This window comes from Gymnoscopelus microlampas (genome assembly GCF_963454915.1).
Source record: "Gymnoscopelus microlampas genome assembly, chromosome: 16".
NCBI lineage: Eukaryota > Metazoa > Chordata > Actinopteri > Myctophiformes > Myctophidae > Gymnoscopelus > Gymnoscopelus microlampas.
The window spans coordinates 17,744,485-17,768,562 of NC_139953.1; the positions used below are offsets into that span (position 1 = coordinate 17,744,485).

The 24,078-nt window shown below is 40.0% G+C and overlaps 1 protein-coding gene across 2 annotated transcripts in view; it reads left to right on the forward strand.

Annotated features, from left to right (window-relative positions):
• Positions 1–21,685, forward strand: part of cd2ap (CD2-associated protein) — a gene marked incomplete at its 5' end in the record, with an annotated part of 72,308 nt that extends 50,623 nt beyond the window's left edge. For both annotated transcript variants that reach the window (XM_084081676.1, XM_084081675.1), the window contains 7 exons: positions 4,774–4,927; positions 5,913–6,028; positions 8,506–8,618; positions 9,110–9,193; positions 12,313–12,572; positions 14,333–14,396; positions 15,418–21,685. In XM_084081676.1, the coding sequence (XP_083937802.1) occupies positions 4,774–4,927; positions 5,913–6,028; positions 8,506–8,618; positions 9,110–9,193; positions 12,313–12,572; positions 14,333–14,396; positions 15,418–15,459 (833 nt within the window). In that variant the 3' untranslated portion in view covers positions 15,460–21,685. The remainder of the gene's footprint in view (positions 1–4,773; positions 4,928–5,912; positions 6,029–8,505; positions 8,619–9,109; positions 9,194–12,312; positions 12,573–14,332; positions 14,397–15,417) is intronic.
• Between the last annotated feature and the right edge of the window lie 2,393 nt (positions 21,686–24,078).

Genomic DNA, 24,078 nt, shown 5'->3' on the forward strand with positions numbered 1-24,078 from the left:
GTATCATGTGGATTGTAGGTTGTTTTCCTGTGTTGGGGCCACATTCAGTGCAAACTCTAGGAACCTGAAGTGTAAGCCACTCTGTGTAATGGGTATGGCAAGATCCGAAGGACCAGTTCAAAAGGCTAGATATGTATGATATAAGATCACCAATAATGACTTTGTATATAAACAGACGAGGATGCGCAAAGGAGGACCACCCAACCTTATTGTAAATGATACAGTGGTGGGTGCCGTAACTATCTCTGGTGATAAACCTGAGGGCAGAGTGGTGTATAGAGGGATAAGGGATAGGAGGAGTAGCATGTCTATAGATTATGTCTCCAACTCTCTATAATCCAAGGCTTCAATAACCCTCCTACTAATCACAGGAGGGTTGGCTATGCTCCTATACAATAATCCAATTTTCTGTGACAGTTTGCTGACAAGATTATCTTATCTACATGGTGTAAATGTAAACTTCTCATCAAGCCAAATACCAAAGATATTTGTGTAACTCTTTTAGTATCAGACTGATTTACAATGTGGATATGGAAACGGTCATAATCAACACTTCTATCTCTAGAGAGCGGCATACATTTAGTTTTATAGGCATTAAATATCATTTTAAGTTTATACTGTATGCAGCTGGCTGCAAACTAATGATAAGGGCGACATGAAAAAGAGCCTTTGGTTTTAACTTCAGAGCTTTTTTGATCAGCCATGACTGCTACTTCTATGCAGGGGATTCATGAAAGCAAGCTTAGGAGTGTAGACTGATGTGGACACTTTCACTGAACCATATTTCTTACATGTGCAAATAACTAAATCAAGATTTACAGTCTATCTATGGGATATTTCAAATGTATGCCATATTCCCCCAAAAGTTAATATTTGTAGGCCTTATATGTTATGGGCCTCATTCACTGTTTACAGCAACACATTTTCACTCCAAACTCATGAGGATAGAGAGACTAGATGAGGATAGAGAGACTAGTTAAACGTCTCTCCTTTCATTGTCAGTGAAAAGAGAGTAGTTCAATGAGCCTTAGTCCGAACCGAGCCTGATATATTAATAAAATAAATTGGCCTGAGGGCTGTACCTATGAAGTCATTGTGCCTGTGCCCGATGGGCTTGCAGACCTCTACATTGCACTGACAACACATACGCACGCACGGACGCACGTGTGTGTGCGCGCGCGCGCGCGCACACACACACACACACACACACACACACACACACACACACACACACACACACACACACACACACACACACACACACACACACACACACCTAGAGCATCCTCCCCCCTTTCCATAAGATCTCAAAGCCGTATGACCCCATTTACCAACAGAATTATGAGAGAACATTTTCTTGTAATGTGACACAGCCTTTGACACAAGAAAGACAGTGGAATCCCCAATGGCTGACTGAAACAAACTACATTTATGTTTGTTCTAATCAGCCTCTGAGCAATCCATCTTCTAGCTTCTAAGCTCCAGACACTGCTTAAAAAGTGTAATTAAGCACCAATACAATACCTTGGGTGAGGTGACTGAGTGGGTGATGAGCCATATCAGCCCTAGGGGTGATAACTGTTATCTGTAATTACTTGGATATGTAACGTGATATACATAATTTATATTTATATACACTAGGGGTGGGAAAAGTCATTAATCTCATGATTCGATTAAATTCTTATTCTTGTGGTCATGACATTCTTGATTCATCATGATTCTCCATTTGATTATTGATTTGAGTTATATGGTTAGATGGCTATTTTTAATTAGTCTCCTCTATATGATTGTAGTATGTAACAGTTGACTATACTCCAAAATAATAAATAATATAATATTATGCAAATTATCAAGTCAATTGTATTTACTTCAAGTGAACCGTACAGTACTTCAACTGAACCATATAGTCCATCAACAAGCCTAAATGTAAACGCATACATTGAATATATAAGAAGCAGTTGTCTTACAGTGAATTGAATTGATTGTAAGACATCTGAAATGGTTGTTTCTTACTGGATCAATGACACCCAGAGAACTATGATTGAATTTCCCACTGTTTTGTGTTTTTTGTTTGGTTGTCTGTTGACTTAATCCTGAACCTCTCTGAATATGCAGTTATATGAAGATTTAGGCCTGATATACTGTATACTTAGTCATATGATGGTGTCTGGTTGCCAAAAATACATCTACTGTACAAGCTAGAGGTCTTAACATGTTCAAAATAATGGACCGGAACCCTAATAGACTTGGGAAATATGTTCCGATATTCGATTGGTTCTGACATTTCTTTGAAATGATTAACCAAACACTAATCGACCCGCAGAATTTGTTCTTAGGTTTGAATGGTACTTATTACTGGCAGTGTGCACAAGAAATTTTATTTGGCGCTGATCGGCCCAGGGGTTTGCGAGATCCAGATAGACAGACAGACACACAAATCATATATAAGTCTCTCTGTATGAACTTATTTTGAGAAGTTATTTGAATAATGCTATGGATTTCGCAAGCTTACGCCTTACAGAAAAAGGTGACCCGATTGCATTAATGCTATCTTAACATTTGATGGCATTCAGCTGACGGTACTAAGCCATGGCAGCATCCATTGACTGAGCAGGCAAAGATGCTTCGCCGTTAAAGGCACTCTCAGTAGATCTCAGCAGATAATCTACTCTAAATATGCTTTGGCTCATAATATACTGTAAGGGGTTAAAAGCTTCATAAGAAGGACAATGGCAGAGAAAGTCTGATGTTTTAATTAACATAAGTGTACCACAACCGAGATGTACCAGTAAGCTAGAAAACATAGCCACGCATATCCTCTTATGAGATCGTGAAGTATTTTGTTTTTTGTTTTTTTTATACATTAATGCCAGAGGCAACATTTTTTACCAAATGCCTTTTCCTCCACACCCTCATCATGCAACACATTTGCATAGGCCCACAGTCAGACAGGGAAGACCCTGTATTACAGAGATATTTCCTGGATCCTTGGAGTGACTGTGAGCCGTAAAGAACTTTGCGGTGGCATTTTATGCTGAGCTGATTAGACGTCTTCTGGGTCGGCGGTTATGAGCAGTGACAGCAGTGTCTTGAAGCTGCACGCCCACTTTTCTCCCGGCTTCTGGGTCTGCTTTTGGATCCTCGGTTAACCCATTTAGACCGGGAAAGTGTCATTTTTTTGGATTTCTTTGGCTATTCAAAAATAGCAGATCTACCAGCTTGTAGATCTGCTATTTTTGAAAAATCGTGAAAATGTGTGCAAATCTTTGAATATATATCTATTTTTTTAAAGCAAACATTTGTAAATCAAATGTTTGCTTCAGGGAATTCTACAAATATCTTCTAAATCCTAACCGTTTTCTGAAAAATGTATGTTGCTTTAATATCAGTGGTTCTCAAACTTTTTCATGTCAAGGACCACCCAAAATTATATGTATTTGACCGCCGATCCATCACAAAAATATTTTGTTCCAGGGACCCCCAAAAGGAAAGATTTGAGTTACAAATGTTCCCTTAAAAAATATATATATATTCAAATATTTGCACAAATGGTCATGATTTTTCAAAAATAGCAGATCTACAAGCTCATAGCGCAGCACTCGGTGCCGCGCTATGAGCTTGTATATCTGCTATTTTTCCCGTTTGCGTTCTCGGTTTGAATGGGTTAAGAGAAGCGGAAGAAAGACCTCCCGCTGCCCAGGAAGATGGCATCCTTCTTGTACATTTCAGATCTGACCTTTTCCCTCTGGGGTTGGGGGGGGGGTTCGATTTATTGAACGTGAAGTGCTGAACACATTTTTCTTTTGCGACTTTTATACTCAACTGATTTGACTCGACTCAACCTCTTCTATTTTCCTCTTTCCTATACCCCCTCTCTCCTGCTCACTCTATAAAGTTACATAGTGAGGCTTTAATATGAAGCTCATATTTTAGCTCACACTTGAAACAGTGGGACATCACGTTCATAGAATTAGTCCAGTAAGACCGTTTGGTGATACAACACATAATGCAACTAAACATCCCATTGAGGTTTGAGTTCATTGTGCCTTGTGTTGAAAATAAGATAAGATTACCCAGCATGATGTGTTCATAAGCCGCTTAAACCTCAGTGAAAACTTTGTCATTCATACATTTATCCCTACTGTTTCTATAATGTATGCATAAAGCTTGTATTCTCAATTCATTGTGCTGAAACGAAGACATATAATACAAATAGGCCTACCGTAAGTGTGTGTGTGTGTGTCTGAAATAAATCTGAGTAGATAAGATGTGTATTTGTCACTCTACTTTGAGATCACCTTGCGTAAATAGCTATTATCATAAGCCAGTTGAAAATGAGACATCACCAAGGTTGTTGTGGCTGTGTTATACTGTATATTGTTATTCTTAGAGTGGGAGCCAGGGGAAGGCACAGGACAAAAGCTTTCTTGCTAATCCTGCATTAATCGTTCTGCTGGGTTGTCACAACATTTCACAAAGCAAATTCCCTGTGTGAGTCTCGTATTGGTAATAAAGGGTTTTCTATTCTCTGTGTGAGAGAGATTATACGGTACCTACTCTTGGGATGTGTGCGTGAGAGACGAGGGTCGGATGATGGTACAGATTTTTATGTCAATGGCTTAACTCAGTCAATATTCTTCTTTTGAGTGTAGCTTGCTGCCAGGTGCTAAAGTCTTCACAATGCAGTCATTTCAACAGTGTAATAAAGGGAAGGGATAAGTAACGGGTGTCTTCCTCCTCTCGTCTCCTCCCTTCCTTTATTCTTTCCTCAAGTTGACAAAGTTGTGCCAGATCACAAACCATCTAAGCCTGCTGCCCCAGTGGTGCCGCCCAAGAAGCCTGTCCCTCCACCTGGCAAGGGTCGACCGGGCAGCATTCCTCCTAAGAGACCAGACAAGCCTCTCACTCCCTCTCCTAGCCTCATCAAGTAAGCCTGTCTCTCTGCTCTCCCTCCATTTCATTCCAGCTAAACTGCCTGACAGTGTGTTGTCAAAACATTTATTACTTGGGTTTTGGTTTCTGCCATGTCATCCTTCCAGAAACGTTGATCAGCTGCTGAAACTGAGACTACACAACACTTATGGAAATGATTAACCTTTAAGGTTCATCATTTCCATAAGTGTTGTGTAGTCTCAGTTTTTTGTGGATTGGGGTTGGGGGTGGCTTGTGCTGTTTCTTCAATTTTATTTATTCTATTAGTCTTTAAATTCCACATTACTATTGTTTACATTGTCTGCATCTTTCCATTATGTTGGAAACTGGCAGTATTTTTATTTCAGAGACATGAATAGGAACACTGTAAGGAAGACCAAGCAATCATCTTCACAATGTATGTTGTGACATTCTAGATTCAGTGGCCAGTGTTTCCCGAAGGATACAGTTGTGCTGAATAATAATGCCATTCACATCAAAATGTGAATGCTTTTTTTTTTTTTTGCTTACTATGCAGATATACTATGCTACTTGCTCACGTGTTTTAGTTATTTCTTGACCACAAATGTTAAGAATGTTATTTAGATTGCATGTTGTTTAGAGAGATGCTGTATGTTTGATGTATACCAGATATCTTAGTTTATTTGAGGCATTACATTGTTCTCTTTGCCGCTCTACTTATGTGACTTTTTACCAGGTAATTGTAAAAGTCTTTGTTGCATATTATATTAGCAATTTCAAGATTGTCTGGGTTAAGCTAACCCTTTATTTTTGTTTACCTTGTTTTACTGTCATTTTATGATCTACCGTAAATTAATTGCATTGACCGGTTAATAAAAAAATGAACGGATTAATCAATAATGAAAATAGTGGATAGTTGCAGCCCAATGAATACGGTTCCTATTTCTCTTGAGTCGATACCGCAGCAATTCTGCATTTAAGTAATTTTGCTTCCATTCCTGTTTCTTTCTCTCCTCTAGACACAATGGAGAGGTGCCTTCCTTGCGACCGAAGTCCGAAGTGGAGCCAACGTTACCCACTAAACCCAAAACCCTGTCTGGGGACTGGGGGGAAAAGGCCCCAGACATGGGTACCGGTATGTATGGCCTGCTTCAAACCTCTGTCTTTAAGGCCCAGATTCACTCAGCACATGGTCGGCAGGGGTCCTTTGTGTCAGGGATCATCTGCGAGGTGTGTGCTTTTTATCGTTGGGAGTTGGCCCTTGTGGAAGTTGTCAGGGGCCGATTGATCATGTTGAATCGATTCAATATGTGGAATCGGGCCGTGAAGTTTACTGCCGTCAGTCTAATTCAAGCTAATTCAGAGCTTCTGAAGATCAAGTAGAAGAAGGGGGATGTGAGGTGGAAGTACCTCAGGTGAAGCACTAGTTGAATACCCCTGCCCCAAACTTTTGCACAGCTGAGGATACAAACTGGAAGTGCTGACCCGTCAGCCGCCAGGGCAGTGTCATTCTGTCTGAGAGTTGGAACTTCTTGAGGGGGTCACTGCCGACAACTGCCACACAGGACCCCTGCTGTTGTCTGGATTGGGACTTTAAAGTCCCAATCCAGAATTTACGTCGCCATTTAATGCTTCTTTTTTTGATGCACTGGTAGCTCGACCTAGCCTGATTATGACTGAAGCTGCGAAGAGGAGCAGTCCACTCAGAGAGTGGGCGGGGTCTATGGTCTGCAACCAGGCTAAGCTCGACCAGTAAATACATTGACTATATTCACAGCAATTCAGCAAAGTACTGTTAAGCCACAATGTTTAAACTGATAACCAACAGTTCCCAGATGTCACTTACTGCATTGGTACTTAGCTTTTAATCCACACAGCTGTCAGCTTTAAAACCTTAAACACGCACAGTCAAGTCTTATTTTAAAGTTATTTTCATCATTGTTGGCCTGAATTGTTAGAATTTTGATTCACGTGGTCCTGCATATGCTGGCTAATCCTTGGGCAGCTTTGTGTCCATCAGAATACCCATCACATCATTAAACACTGAAATCATTTATTTTTAGTCACTAATGTGTCATTTCAATTTCTTTGATCCTGCAAATGGAGTGATTGTATTTACATTAGATTTACATCATTTTTTTTTTACGGCAGACGGGAAGGAACTAGAGTGGAGAGTGGGATGGTTAATGTGTTTTCTTCACCATAAACAACTGTTGAGAGCGGAGGGACTTTTACTTATCACCTCCCGACAGCAACAAAGGCACAGCTTCATGAAAAGTGGTGAAGGGAGAGAGAAGTGAAAAAGGAGAGAAGGCGAGAAGAAAGGGAGCGCGAAAAGAGATGGGGTGGGAAAATGGAAAGAGAGCAGAAAAAGAAAGACCTTGAAAAAAGATAGGATATATGAGATAAACCGTTCGTAGACTTGGTCTGATGGTGTTCCTTTGGGGAGTTCGTGTTTGCTACAGGAACCTTTTAAAAAGTGTGAAAGAGCTGCTAAAACGCCTTGGCCACGCGCTCCTCCACCAGGAGCCGGTTTGACACGAAAACTCAATTTTCCTTCTCCATCACGTGTAATACTGGTTCCAAACCACTGTGGCGCACAGGGTGCAGCTAGCCAGGTAGCTGCTGCACATAAACACAACAACATATGCTTGGGTTTACATATTACACAACCCATCGGCACAGCACATGAGCACTATAGGAAATGAGAATGTTGGTTTACCTTGGCATGTACCGTGCTTGCACACACACACACACACACACACATTTGCACGGCATACGCATAATGTCTTTGTAAGATATGAAAGTGGCAGCAGATATGAATGGGATCTGTTCCTCCTTGTACGAGTCAGGTCACGAGTCAGTCAGTGTTAGCTGTCCTCTTTGTTCAACCTCTTGAACAAAGAGGATAGATATCCTGAGGTTTTTGTCCATGACCCCATATAATTTAATTGATCTTTAATCTTCCTTGCCCTATTTCTGTATGTAATGTAAAAATCTAACAAATTAAACAAATATTTACCTTTGATTCGAAATTGGATGACATTTATTTACTTAAAGAACGTGATTAGACTCTTAAACTGTTACAGACCAACCCAACTACAGTAGATTGGCTTGAAATCATAAAGAGATTCATGAGATGGAAAAACCGACTGTCCTACAGAGACTGAAAAAAAAAGCATGACAAATGATAATATATATTCAGTGGAAAAAGAGTGTGGCTGATGGCTTTCTACTCCTCATCCTCACTGTGTAATGTCATTTACAGTACATTACTTCTGCTGTATGATTTCACGATCAAGGAAACCTATATACATAATATTATGTAGTGTTTAAATACACACTACATGTAATCCGTATTACGTTTTGTTTGCTATCTGACTGATGTGGATATCATATGCATGGCAACAATGTTGTTGTACTGTGATGTTTTTGTCAAAAAGGTCTAATAAGAATGTAATAGAAAAGTAAAATGCAGAGAAATCTTTTCGCCAAACACCTCTACCTCCCGTTCTTCCTACAGTATATCTTCCTCTCTACAAGTGTGTGTCTTGAGTCTCTACCTTACCTTCATTTCTGTGTTTGTGTGTGTATGTGCGTGTCCCTGTGCAGATTTAATGAGTTTTGACGACCTGTCGTCTACCTCAGAGAAGCTCTCTCACCCCACCGCTAATAGACCAAAGATGCCAGGCAGGAGGCTCCCAGCCCAGTTTGGAGGACACTCGGTGAGCACACACACACACACACACACACACACACACACACACACACACACACACACACACACACACACACACACACACACACACACACACACACACACACACACACACACACACACACACTCTCTCTCTCTCTAGGGCTGGGCAATTGACCCACATTGAAGAACCAATAATCAACTTAATCTTGCTCATGTAGGTTCATCGAGAAGCAGGTTTTTTCAAATATATTTTTATTCATTATAATGGACTAATTCAATTAGTCTGATTAACCACTTAACCTGTATTATACTTTGTTGTACAATGTTGGCGTGAAAGCATTGTGAAAGTAGCCGACCTACAGGCACAATGCCATTTTCACACAAAAGAAAAGTCGAAAGAATGTAAGTGATATTCATTTAAAGTCATATTGCTCAGCCCTAGCGCACACACACAATGATTATAGCTGACAGTCAGTTTAAAGTCATGATCTCAATTATTACTACTTCGCCCCACAGCCGAACAAGGACATTAACGTGGAGAAGTCCTTCAAAGTGGAGGAGGAGGACGTAGCCAAACCAAAGCTGCCAGAAACCAGGAAGGTAACATGGCGACAGCACCTCTCACCACAACAATGCGCCACTGATACAGACATAGGGTCCTATTTTGGCCGCCGCCTTACCCATTATCCCTAAACTTCTTTGCCATTTTTTACTATTTTGAAAAACATTTTCAAGTAGTTCAAATAGCCAATCTGACTCTTAAAGATTCAGTCGAACGAAAAGGATTTTTTATATTTTCCAACTTTTTTGTAATAGGTGAGTTAGTACTAAGTTCTTCTTTCTCTTTTTTTTCTTTTTTTCCCCTTTTTCCTTTATTTATTCAGGGAAGCCCATTGAGAGCAAGCTCTCTTTTTCAAGGACGCCCTGATAACAACACACAATAACAAACATTTGAATCACATAACAATGTGCCCCCACAACCGGTGAGGGCACATCAATCCTACACCAGGATTGTTGAGACAGGATTGTTTTGTAACGTGCGCACGTGTGTTGTTTTCTTTTGTGCATGAGTGCGTGCGTACACGTGCATGGACGGCACCTGATTGAATTGCTAAACTTTGCTTCGGCAGAGCCATTATCTGTGCTTGAACACGCACTGTGGGCAGCATTGATCCCCACCGTGTCAGTCTCTACAGCCACAGACTGATGAATCCACGTGATGCGCTCCTTGTTGTTGTTAACCCATTCAATCCGAGAACGCATTACGTGTCATTTTGGATTTCTTTGGCTATTCAAAAATAGCAGATCTACAAGCTCATAGCGCGGCACCGAGTGCCGCGCTACGAGCTTGTAGATCTGCTATTTTTGGAAGATGTGTGCAATTCTTTGAATATATATCTTTTTTTTTTTTGTATTCAAAAAAAGAAAATTTAAATATTTTGTATAATCGGAACCTCTGGTCTTAATGGGTTAATTTATACCTGCAGTACCTATTCAATAACGCATCTTAGTGTAGGAGGTCTTGACAAGTCAGCCGCTTGCTGTATAGAATCTGACGGACAGACACATATTAAATTGGTCTTCCACTAGACAATGTAACAGCTCGTGTCTATGTGTTAATGGCGGAAGTGGGAAGATGGAGAAAGGGGTTGGAAAGAGAGGCCGCCAGTCCTTCAGTTCACCCCTGAGAGGCCTCTCTGCATCAGGAAGAGACAATTAGACTGGATTCTTCACAGGCAATCAGGACTGATTGGACGGATTTTCGTATTGCTGCAGGCAGAGAGTTTCAGGGACCACCAAATTGCTGAACTGTTTCCAATAATGCGCACAGAGAGGGGTGAAATGAGAAAAATATAGGTGAAATGGGAGAGTGTAACAAGGAAGTCATCGAAATAGATGAAAGTGTGTTTCGCGTGACGTGACGTGCTACCCGGGGGTGATTTCACGTGGTAATTACCACCACATCTGTCCCTTGTTTTTCTCTAGTTTCCAAGAATCACAAAGGTTTATTTGTCACTGCTGATACAGGTACAAGCAGCGAAATGCAAGTGTGTGAGGTCTGCAAAAACACAGTGCAACAGGATACATCAGCGTGACAGTAGCAATAATAAAGCTTAAGAAAGGCACAGATAAGATAAGAACAAGCCCTGTGAATAATTACTACAGCACAGTAGCAACATCAGCATAACCATAACAGCAGAGAATGTGCAATAGGGCATAATCATGTATACCGATACCCTGTATATCATATACGATAGCAGCAATAGCAACATGTCTGGTTTTCCTTTCTCTCTATCTCGCTCACATGCGCACGCTCTCTCTCAGGCACATGCATATTCCCCCTCCTTCAGTAAGCCCTTCAAACCACTCAGAGTAAGTCTGGCTTCCAGCTCACATAACCCAGTGGGTCTTTTTTTTTTTTTTTTCAATGAACTCCCCGTGACCCAGGTCAGCCTCCTTTATTGTATCAAAGTCAGAGTGCAACTCTTGGAATCTCTCCAAAGGGCGGGAGAATGTAGATGGAGCAGAATGTCCGAGAGGGAATCTTCCCCCTGAGGGGGGGTTGGAGTGGATGAGGCACCTGGGATAGCGCGGCCCGGGTGGAATGAATGACGCACGCACACCTCGCTGTCCTTGGGGGAAAAATGCAATAAGAAATGTATTGGTCTCTGATATGAAACCGCTTCACGGTCACCCGGAAATGTGATGACCGCTATCGCAGGTTGTTCGATAGCCACTATGGGAAGTGACTTGTGATAATAGGGTGATAATAGGTCTGTAACATTGGTGAAATGTTTTTTTTCCCAGGAAGGACACAGTAAAATTGAGATCATAAAGTAATATTGGTGCAACAGTTAATCAAACAAATTGATTTAATTTAATCGATGATAACTAAGAATTCTTTCACATCGATTTCTTGATAAATATAATAATAATATTAATTCATTATATTAATTATTTGATTAACAAAAAAGAATAATGGCTAAGGAAATAATTGTTAGTTGCTGCCCTATACAGTAATGTTTATTTGCTCTGGTGTTTGTAAAATGAATCCAGTTACTCCATCTCCTTCATGATGTTATAAGTCTCACTGGTTCCTCGTGAGCCTGTAGGACAGAGTTAAATGTACAGATGTGCACCTCGCCACACATACACACACTTCATTCAGCTGCCAGATCAACCCCTGACCATGCCTCCATTTACTACAAGAACCATTTCCACAAATTAGTTTTGATGCCAAACAGACTTTTATCTTATTAACTAATTAAGACCGGGAAAGCATCTGTCATTTTAGATTTTAACGTCATTTTATTATTTGGCTATTCAAAAATAGCAGATATACAAGCTGTACCGCGCTATGAGCTTGTGTTGTTGAAAAATCATGAAAATGTGTGCACATCTTTGAATATATATATTTTTTAAAGTTAACATTTGTAACTCAAATCTTTGCTTCTGGGGGTCCCTGGAACTAAATATTTTTTGAGATGGCGGTCCGCGGCCTAATACAAATCATTTTGGGGGTCTTTGACATTTGAGAACCACTGATATTATAGCAACATAAGTGTTTTAGAAAATTGTTAGGATTTAGAAGACATTTGTAGAATCGGCCTCAGGTCTTAATGTATATAACTCACTCACTTATCTCTCTTCTCCCTCTGTCCGTCTCCATTCCATTCTCTTGTCTGGACATTTCCCCTCTCTCCTCCGTTCCTCCACAGCCTTTAGCCAGTACCATCACCTTGTCACCGTCATTCCTCAAACCCATTGTGGTCGCAGCGGAGCCCAAGCCCAGCCCGTTGGCGCCAGCACCAGCCCCTACTCCCAGTCCCGATCCCAGCGCGCTGAGCAGCACGGATGCCCCGGGCCAGGGCAGCAGAACCAGGCCGGAGCCTGAGGACCAGGCGGCTCAGATAGAGGAGATGCAGAACCAGATGAAAGATCTCGAGCTGTCTGTGGAGCTCCTCAAGACCCAGCACATGTAAACTGAGCTGAATATTACGCATGTTATGTTTGATAGCCAATCTACAAGCTCACAACGTGGCGCAACGCTTTGTTATCTTGTAGATCTTTAGGTTTGTTTTTATAAATTGAAGAGTTTAACCTATAATGACATGCCCAAAATAGGGACACCGGAGTTCAAATGGTTTAAGCCCACCTCCTGTTAATTTTACTTACTGTTTCTACCTCTTATTTTCAAATCAATGTGCACATTGACATCACCTTGGCAGCACTATAGCAGCCATGCGGACTAGCAGGGCGATTTTTATGGCTGATTCAAATTTGGGAGTGGCAGCAGGATTAATGGTGCATTACCTTTAAGCTGAATGCTGTACAGTTTCAAGAGGAGAACTCAAAATGCACTTCAGAATTTGTCCAAAATGGTCTGTTTTCTCTGGAATTGATATACTGTCAAGCACTACAAGTTGGCATAGGAAAATATTAAACCACAAAAAAAAAAGAAATACTGGAAGGGGGCTTCAAAGAAATACCGGAAGGGGGCTTTAAAAGGATACTAGGCAACTTGAGATCAAAAAAAGTTGACTGACAACCCCTTCAGCCAATCAGTAGTTCATTCTCCTTCAGCCAATCAGCAGCTCATTTTCCCCAGCACCAGCTAATATGACGCAAGGGGACTTTATAAGGAGCTATGCCGAAAATAGGTTGCTTTATTCGGATACATACGTGTCACTGCCCTCCCCTGCCGGTTCTCTGATTTTTTTGTTTTTAAAAAGGCTCTGTCATGATTAATTGACCACATATATGAAGTTAAACAACTAGATTCTATCCAAACGCTATCTTAAAAGTAAATTCCGTGCCTCAAAAAAGAAGCTTGAGAGTGTTTTAAAGTTTTAAAACTGAAAGTAAAAACACCGCAGAGAAAACAATGGCTGCCGTTCCATTTTTGTCGGCTGCACTCGGTTCCATTCGGTTTCACTCGAACTCGCCACACGGACGCGCACATGCGTGCGTTTCATTTACGTCCCGGACAGAGCTGGATACTCGGATGTCAAAACATAAATAGTAGGGAAAATACGGATTTCAGAAAGAGGACTGTGTTTCAATGCAGGTAAACACCCCAGCATCATTATATAGTGGCTGATAGAGGGGGAAAAATGCAAAATATATATATATAAATATTTTTAAATTTAGGCTTCAAGTTACCTAGAATCCCTTTAAGACATTTCTACTTTATTAGTAGTAGTATTTCTACACAATTGTACAAGTCAATTCAATGTAAGTTTCAATGAAAGCTTGTGCTTGTATCAAACTTTTAATGGCTACTTTGTGAGCATCAGTTTAGATCTAAAAATGTTTTTTATAATTCATTGCAGGATGTTGATCCTTGTATATACGCAAAATACCATACAGTACTAGAACGCACCTTGTACTCTGTATCAGGCTGTGGACTTTTATAAAGAAATCTTACTAATTGCCTGTCATCTCTCATTCTTCTAATTACCAGACAATGTCTCAGGATCGGTTGCTGAGGTCCCTTAAGTCAAAAAAATACTTTTAGTTATTGTGCTTCTATAGAGCATGGAAAAGTGATCGACCATGGTATCACTCTCTCTACTTCAGCAATTATATTTTTCTTTTGTTTGTTGGAGTGTGTGTGTGTGTGTGTGTGTGTCTTAAATAGAACAATCTTTGTTGCTGGGCTACACTTTGCAAGTGTGTTGCAAGGGTATACTGTGCATTGTAATAAACTCGTGCACGTGTCTGTTTTTGTCCTTCCAGGAAAGAGATTGGGGAACTAAGAAAAGAGCTGGACGATGAGAGGCAGAAGCGCGTGGCACTGCAGGTAACATGGATTGTCTCTCAGTAGCACACTGAGATGCCTCAACACATTCCACTCACATCAGTGAGTGCATCGAATGCTCACACACTCAAATCATATTGTACAATAATAAATAGTAACTCCCGGTCACCTCGATTGATTTCTTGGACTATTGCGCAGTATGGCGCTCGCGTAGCTCAGCGCAGGAGGTGGGCAAAGATGCAGGACTTCCTGTCGAGAGGCTTTTGGGCCAGTGGCTTTCAAACGTTTTGTGCCCAAGGCACACCAAGGGGCAAGTAAAAATCTCATGGCAGACCTGCATTCATATCTGTGCAAAATTGCCTATAGCATCCGTCATCACTATTATCGCTCTGTAAACATTTTTATTTACTAATGCCAAATAAAAAGTGTATAATTTACCTCTGTATTGGGAGATGTAGAGTACTGATATCGTACATTTACTGCAGTATTTTATACTTTGTTACAGTATATGACAGTGTCCCGCGATAATAGGCCAAGCTTGTAACGCTGTAATGTTCGCTATTAACACATTGATTGCCTAGAACAAATTAACTGGTTTTTCAAATCCATCACTTGATTGCCAAAAACGAGTTAACTCGTTTTTTTTTTTGTTTTTTTTTGTTGACCCAAACACCAAGGAGATATGATTTTTCGAAGATCTAGACTCCTATCCACTTCCTTGTTAACTTAAAACTTAAAAATTCTGTATCTCGGCTCCTGAGTACTTTTTTTTTTTCAATGAAAAATCTCATGGCATAAAACTGCAAAAAATCTGAAATAATTCAGGCAGTTAATGTGTTAAAAACAGATAATGTGTGGTTGTCACAAAATAGCAGATCTACAAGCAAAAGGAATCTGGCGTCTGTCTACATAACATGCTAACTAAATTACATTTTAGCCTTTGCATAAGCCTGCAAGGTTGTCGAGGCTAGGGCAAGTGCTACGGCCTAAGGTGGAGTGTGTAGACACCATCCAGGGCCTTTTCCTGCTGTACTGTACATGTATGCACTGTCTGTCTCCACAGATGGAGATAGAGAAGCTAAAGAGGATCGTCCAATCGACGTGAGGCCTCTTCTCCAATCAAAACCAATATTGAGAAGTCACCTGCTGACCTGTCGACCAACCAGCGAACCAGAAGATGATAATGGACGGACAGGCAGAGACAGGTGGAGGCGGGGCGGGGCAAACGGACGGACCACCTCTCGCACAATCTTTTTTCTTTCTTTTCTTTTTTTTTTAGACATCTAAAAAAAAGAGAGAAAACAAAAAAAAAACACCTATTTGTAAGATTTACATTTTTTGCACATATTTTGTTCAAACTAGATGTATATGTTTCTTTTTTTTTCTTTGTTCCCCCCTAATTACATAAAAACTAAATCGAGGCCTTATAACTACTGTGCTGGACTTGCAGTCCCACCCAACACACACACACACACACACACACACACACACACACACACACACACACACACACACACACACACACACTCACTCACAGACCCTCTCCATCTTCCCTTCCTAATAGGGAAGCTCTCCTGAGACAGATAGGGTGGCATTCGCACTCAATACTACTGACTGTGTATAAGAGCTTAAGAGCTGGGGGTGCTTGTTTTTGTTTTGTTAATTTTTTTCTCCTTTATGTCTCGTATCATTTTTATATATATAATGCTCCTGCAGTTGATTTTAAATAATAAGAAAAAAATACTCGGTTTAAGTCAACATTGACACATTAGCCTCTCTTTCGGATAATTACGTGAAATTACACAATGCTGTGGAAATTGAGTGACATTTCTCTGCGTGGTGCTGCTGCTCTCATTGCCACGGCGACGCTACCAGGGAGTTGGCTAGCTTGTTTTTGTTTTGTTTTATTTTGTCTTTTGATGTATATTTTCTAACATTCCTATCCAGGGTAACACTACTGTGCCTGTAAAGTGAAAACCAACCAACAAAAAAAAAAGAATCTTAAGTGTTGATAACGGGAACTTCCATTAATCTGGATGGTTTCTTTCTGGATATCTGCAGCATGGTATTATATAAATATATATCTATTTTTTGAAAAGTCTACTGACACCTAGTCAAATAGTATATAGAGGGCCCAATCGTTTTTTTTATTTGTTTTGTATTTGTTTTACATTATTCCAAATGGGGAAGGTTTGTTAAAATGGTTTTCACCCGTTCAGAATGTTCTCAGCAAGCTTGCAGTGTGTAGAATTAAGCAATATTACACGAGGTTATTTGCACGACAGTGATTGCAGTCAGGAACAAGGTGCATCACTGAAGTGCCAATAATAATGGTAAAGCGCACCCTCAAGTGTACAATTGCGATTATACAACGGTTACCATCAAAATAAAACATATCAAATGTATTCATATTTTGGGGCAATTCGTCTCTCAAAATAACCTTTTATGCGAGTGTTATCTCTGTTATACTGAGAAAATGTGGGGACTGACAGAGACAACTCTCTCTCTCAACTCAGCCATTCCAGACCCGATGATATGGCTGTGTGCCAGACAACGTTTCCCTAACTGAATCAATAATGCATAGAGAAACAAAACTTCACTGTTAGCTCTCTCAGTGTAAGTAAGATATTCGCTAGCAATTGATCATTTGTAATGCCAGATTTAGCTACTACATCTGCAAGCTTCTCATGCAAACTGCTAGCCTAGCTGCCCAGCCTAGTGCAGCAGAGCTGCCCTGCCGAGACTCCATCTGATCAGCACAGCTGCTGCTGATGATGATGATGACGACGATGACAGAGTGGGAGGAGCTTCTAGTACACAGTCAAATCAATCCACTGAGGATTTTACTGTGCTGAACAGTGTCAGATTAATATTTATATTGTGATCAGGCTAGGTGTGATGTCATGCTCATTTTAGCGCGGTGGAGATCCTATTTCAACCATTCAGATTGCTTGGTTGGAACTACCTGTTGTATAATGTACAGTATACAAGTATATTTCATATCAGAAGTTGGAGGGAGGGGGATGTGTAGGAAAAGAGAGAAGTATAGATACATTCTGTTAACCACAAAAAACAACACAAAAATCGGTTTGTAGATTGGCTATTTTCCAAATAATGCGGTAAGTGATTATTAAAATGTTTTCCTAAGTGTTTATGAATAACACTTATAATACACACTCTATATTCCTATTGCAATCATTGCCATAGTGTTTGTTCAATAACAGGTCAGGAGAGAGAATTCAAACAGGATAAAAGTAAAATTTAAAGTGATGAAGCAAATAAATTAGCAGACAAATTTGTAACTGGAACACAAGCTGATGATCTTTGTGGGGTTCTCTCTTCCTGATTGGATTAAATTTGAAGAAAAAAAAACTGAAAATGTATCGTCTATTTTCTAAAGAGACGGGGAGACCCTGAGACTGAACAAACACTATAGCAGCGATTCCCAACCTGTTTGCTGTGAGGATATTGCAAGTGGGCCCCCGAATCATTGCCAAAACTGTAAGATTTAATTGATGATATAACATTAATATAAAAAACAAAAACAAAATGTCATCGTATTTTTTTCTTAAAATATTCTATTGTCATCGATAAGTATATTACGTTAGTTCCTCTGATCCAGGCCGGAAAATACGATCGATTGATTGATCATTAACAAACATGCTCTGAAAATGCACACGGCCCACCCAGCTGACCACTAACACGGTAGCGTTTGGCTGCCATTTTAACAATGAGTGCCAGAATTATTGAATGTGGTCCCAGTGCCAGAGATTAGATTAGATTAGAGACTTAGATTTTCAAGTAGTCACAGAATTTTTATCTCCAGTATTATCGATCCTAGGGTGGTTGCTAATCACTGAGGGTTGCACTGTGGTTTCACAAATGTCAACGAGGTCATCGCGACCGTCTTGACATTAATTGTCTGATGTTGAAAATGGCATGTCTGCCTTTTTCAGTAATAAGTTAAACAAGGAGCGAATGGAGCAGCAAATCTTCAGATAATGATATCTTGGGTTCTGAACTTCTTCTTTTTTTTTTTCAAAAACACAAACACGTGAAACACGTCAATGGCACTCAAGGAGTTAAGTGGTCAGATGGGTGGGTCGCGAACACTTTCAAGATTTACTAGCGCCCCGAACCAGAAAAGGTTGGGAACCACTGCTCTAAAGCAATGATTACTATTGGAATATAGAACTTCTTTAACCCATTCAATCCAGGAACTTGTCTCTGTCATTTTAGATTTCTATGAGCTTGTAGATCTGCTATTTTTGAAAAATCTTGCTTCTGGACCCCCAGAAGCAAAGATTTGAGTTACTAATGTTCGCTTTAAACAATATATATATTCAAAGATTTGCACACCTTTTTCACAACTTTTAAAAAGAAATTGCGCGGCACCGAGTGCCACGCTATGAGCTTGTATATCTGCTATTTTTGAATAGGCAAAGAAATCAAAAGTGACAGAGATGCGTTCCCGGATTGAATGGGTTAGCAATATAGAGCTTTGTTTATATCTCTTACAAACAACTTTGACTGGCTGAGTGGTTTACAGGTTGCTGAAGACTCGTGAAGGAAAATTGTGAAAGAAAAAAAGCAGAAAGTCAAAGCATGCATCATCTGCACTGAATGCAGCTTGCTTATCTCGTTTCCTGTCTTACCGTATCTCTCTAGATAGATGGATGCATAGATAAGACTATCTACCTGTGTACACACACACACACACACACACACACACACACACACAGTATATTCTCATTCCTCTTACACACTCCTTTCATCCACACCTTTCTCTCAGGTCTTTTCCCCCGCTTTCATTTAAAGAAGGCTTTGAGATCAAGCAGTCTCTTTCCAGGCTTTTCAGTCTGATCACCCACAGCTGTCATTTATTACGGTCTGTGCCTCTCTCTCTCCTCTTATCTACAGTATACAGTATATACAGTACCTTTTCCCTCATGGACCAAGCCCAGGAACTATCCTAACTGGACCCTCCCGCAGCACTATATACAATGGCCAGATCAATATTCTTTTAACTCTGAGTGTAAAAATGGACCACATCCTCAGTGGTAAGGATCTATTTTTACACTGGGTATGTTTCCGTGTGTCAGAGAGGTCAGGTTATGTACAGTATGTTGCTGTATTCTTTCTTAGCACTGAGATCGTTCCCTGATCCTTTGGCGCTACCCTTATTCCAGTAATCTGTGTTTTTAACCTGCAAGTCAACTGGGCACTTTGCTGAAAGGAACTCTGGAGTTCATACCAGTATCTTCTAAATCAAACCATAATACACCTGAGGTATATCTGGATTATACCATGGCTACGGGTGTTGTTGGCTTTTACAACACGGTCGACAGTGACTAGCAACAATATTCACCCACAATGTTATGGTTTGGATTATGGTGATTTATACAATTTTCAGTGCATTACAATGGGGAGTTCCAATTCGACTCTGATATAAAGTGGGATCATTCTGATGGCACTGAGTTTTGCTCAATGCTAGCTAGTACACAAATACTGAAACAATATGCATTGTTTAGCACTTAGCTTTGAGCTAAAATCTTAAATCTTGTTGCAGTGTGGCTGAATTAGCCTTTAGGACTAAAGTTATCCTGGACTAAGGATCTACAGCATGGAAAGCAGTGCCATTTCTCAGCATTTACACAGTGGCCTGTCCGAAACACGTGTACAGTCCTGCAAATCAGAATCCTGTAGATGTGTAAATTACACATGCATAAGAATTGACTTTCATACATACACAGCTCTCAGCTGGCTTTAGAAGATGCAAATGTTAAATGTGCTTCTTTATAGTCCTGTTTTTTGTGGAGTCTTATTAACTCCCCCACAACTTTCTCAAAGGAACATACCGTATATTCTGTGAACATGTATGAAGGTTGAAAGACCTGTAGCTATGCATCATTGACTTGTTGGGTTAGGGCAACCTTTTTGTCTTTTTGCCATGTTTTTTTTTTTTTTTCTTGCTTCTGAAACCGCTTCAGACAAATTCACAATTGGTAGCCTTGTGTAAATAGTTGATCAGAACATGTTAGGATTTTTATTTTGTTTTTTATTTTTTGACTTATAATATATCTCACAAATGTCTTACTAAGGCAATGATAATCTTCTACACAACTGTGTATCTTCCTCAGGCTTCACTCCATTGTGTCCCTTAAAGGAATACTCCACTGTTTTTCAACCTCATCTCTACATCTTTATTGTATAGTAAATACAGATTATCACCTGGGAATTTGTCATTGCCTGAGGCTGTGTAACCAAGGGCTGCCATGTCAGTCTGAACCCTATTAGAGGAGTGATGCAGCTGGGCCTGACGTTGGTTACTGAGGGCAAAAACAAATGCCTGGATTATAATCTGAACATATAATGAGGATCAAAAGAGGTGCACATCCATTTTCCATTTAACGGCACTTCAAACTACAAAACTTGGAGACAAAATAAAAGTTTGCACACTGTAGCTCCCTTTTGCATATTTATTTTTGGTACCACCATTCATATTTGTTACGATGATATTTTATTCATCAACCGTAGTCCCGTATTGTAGCTTTAACCACTTAAACCAACTCAACCGGTCAACTGTGTATAGGTCCCCCAGGGTGCTATACTTGGTCCGCTCTTTTTTTTTCTGTCTACACCAAATCTCTTCGCCGTGTATGAGTGTTTAGATCTGCTATTTGGATGAATATTTGCAGCCAGAATAGGGGCGCTAGGGTTCATGTAGTTAACGTCACTAATTCACGTCTACAAATTTGACAGTGGAATATTCCTTTAAAGACCGTTTCACATCAGCCTCGTTGTTGGGTGTGTGTATGTACAGTATGTGTGTTTTTGCTGAAGTGTTGGCTTGCTTGCAGAGAAGTATACAATTATGCACACATGCATAAATCTCTTGAAGAGGAAACCATGTGTGCCCGAGTGTCTGAGAGGGTGGATATTTAGTTTTGTACTTTGGCCTTGTTGACTGATTTTGCCTCACTTACGGGCGGCAATCACATGTTGATCCCAGAGGCAATAAAGAAATTACATCTCAGTTCATTTTTTTTTCTTTTTTCAATTTCATCCGTTTTCGCACGCCGCTCTTAAACCGTGCTGACGGGCCGATGACATAATCACGCAAATGCAGGGAGGAGAGAAAATAACTGTTGGATGTAGACGCCGTCATCCAGCTTAAAACATGTTTGTACATTCCATAGTTTTGACGCCAAGCAAAGGAGAAATCTGTGCACATTTATAACATCTTTTTCAAGTGATTTGTTTACATGTACTGTATCATTGCATGAGCGGAGATTCTTTTCCAAATGAATAAACATCTTTATTTACTGTAAGGATAATGGCTTTTTTTTCCCCTATATCTTTGGCTTTCTCATAATTGTTACTGATGGCTAGAAACTTTGTGCGTCCTTGAACTTGTAGTCATAAGCGCTTGGTCAATACTTTTCATTGATTCAAAAATGCATAAAACACACAGACAAAGACAAACCATTTTCATTGCAAAAATCTACAAGCTCACAACATGGCACATGGCAATGACTTGTGAGCCTGTAAATCGGCTATTTTTGCTACTTTTGTGTGACACTAGTATGACAAAGTAGGAAATTAATTTATGAAAAAACATAGAAAGTTGACATACAAAGTTTTGTCCGACAGCAACAATATACATTATATTTTTTATATAAGAAAGGCTTACAGGCATTTCAAATTGTTAAATTCACCACCACATCCAGGCCATGGGGGAAATATTTTCATGGTTAATCTGAATTCTAGGATGGAGTTGACAGTATAAAAAAGACAAGTTAACAAAGCTGTCAAACCCATTTGTAGCATCACAAGTTGTGTGTGAGTTATATCCCTCGGAGGCCTTGTCATTGGATATGACGTTATTGTAATGTAAATTGTGCTTTTTACATAAATATCATGCTGGAGGGAATATGTTTGTACAAAGTCTGCTTAGTCTATCTGATGTCTAACTTGCATCAAAACCTTTTTGGGGAATTCATTCGAAAACCCATTTGCGGCTTGGAAATTACTGTTCCCCCCCCCTTTGTGATCAATGGACCTAGTGTGCAGTGTGGAATTAATCAGAATAGCAGTTTGAGGAAAATGCATGTCCCTCTGGCTACATCTACATAGGAGGGCCTGTCTGGCTACATCTACATAGGAGGGCCTGTCTGTCTGTTTGTCCTACACTGCTAGTAAGCCAAAGAAGTTCATTCAAGCATCGTTGTTTTAGTTTTCTCACTTAATCAGAACCTTAATTTTACAATGGAAGTCAGTGGGGTGCAGATTAGGCTGAAACCGTGCCCAAATTTGGAGTCATACATCAGATTCCGTCACAGGCTGGCCGCATTAAGTTCGAGATCCACATGGGAGCCATGTCGGTATTAGAACCTGTCTTGTTTTAATGGTGTGTGGGTGCGTGCATGCAACATCTTTCAGTTTAGGCTGTTTGCACAACATGACATGGAGGCTGTGATTAAGAAATTACAAAAACAAGATGATGAGAGGCAATATGATAATTTTATGGGTGAAGGAAAGACGAGGGTGGTAGAGTCCAGTAAAGTCATCACTGGAGGAAAAAAGGCTAAGAGAGAAAATAATTTCTTTTTTAAATAATTAATTGAATATAAACAACATAATGTCATGGTTTATAATGAATATAAGATGCATGAAATTACTGAAAACAGAAACAAAATCAGTCAAGTGTAGCCATAAAGTGTGAGAGAGGTCTGTATGGATGTGAGTGTTATACAGTACATGTTCAACAAGTGAGTATAGTTAATGATGGAAAACTGCTTAAAGTTCAGGTCATCAAACAGTAAAAATCCAGTCATTGAAACGGAACACATTAATTTTGATTATCTTACTCAGGTTATTAAGTATACAGTAAGCATAACTAGGTTAACACAGATTTACATTTACACAATTAAACACCTTATTCTGGTTACCACACTTGGCAATATCATGAAGATTATGGGCTGGGAACCCGACTAGCCAATAGACCTGTATCAAATCTGTGTAAAATGGGTTATTGTGGGAATAAAATCACTCGCCTTGTTCTGATTAACCACAGTATATGTGCATGCAAACAGCTCAGGACATATGTCACTCACCACAAAATAAATTATTTTAGGCTTCTCACCTGCAATGTGTTTATGAGAGAAATGCAGTAGCTTGAATACAAATATGCAGCAGTGATAGCCCCAGGCATGATGTGACTGAGTAATCTCACAATGTGCCTGCTTTTGTATGCACTCTAAATCCATTACAGAGCATGCCATATGAATGTTTTGTGGGCAATGTTTATAGATGAGGCTGCGGTGACTTTTGATCCAAGCTGTGTCAACCTCTCCAAAAGCGATATTTAATTTTCGGTCGACAATATGCTTTGTCATCTTCAGCTTTCCAGCAGACGCCTGAAGGTTTTGTGCCAAATTTAACTGGTATTTGGAGCTACTGTATTCGTAACTTTCTTCACCTTGACTAAGCCCCGGTTCCGGGTAAAGAAAAGCAGCCCCAAAGCATGAGCGCACGGTCACACATACGTGTCTGAAACTGAGTAGTCAATGCTTGCCGAAACATAATGCGTCAATTTCAGTTTGTTTTACTTACGTTGTAGGGGTTGGATCACTGGAAGAAAAACTGTTCTACTAAGTGAAATGCTTGCAAGGTGCGCCGGTCAACCATGCGCTACTTTCCTATTGGTTGATGCACGGTCAAA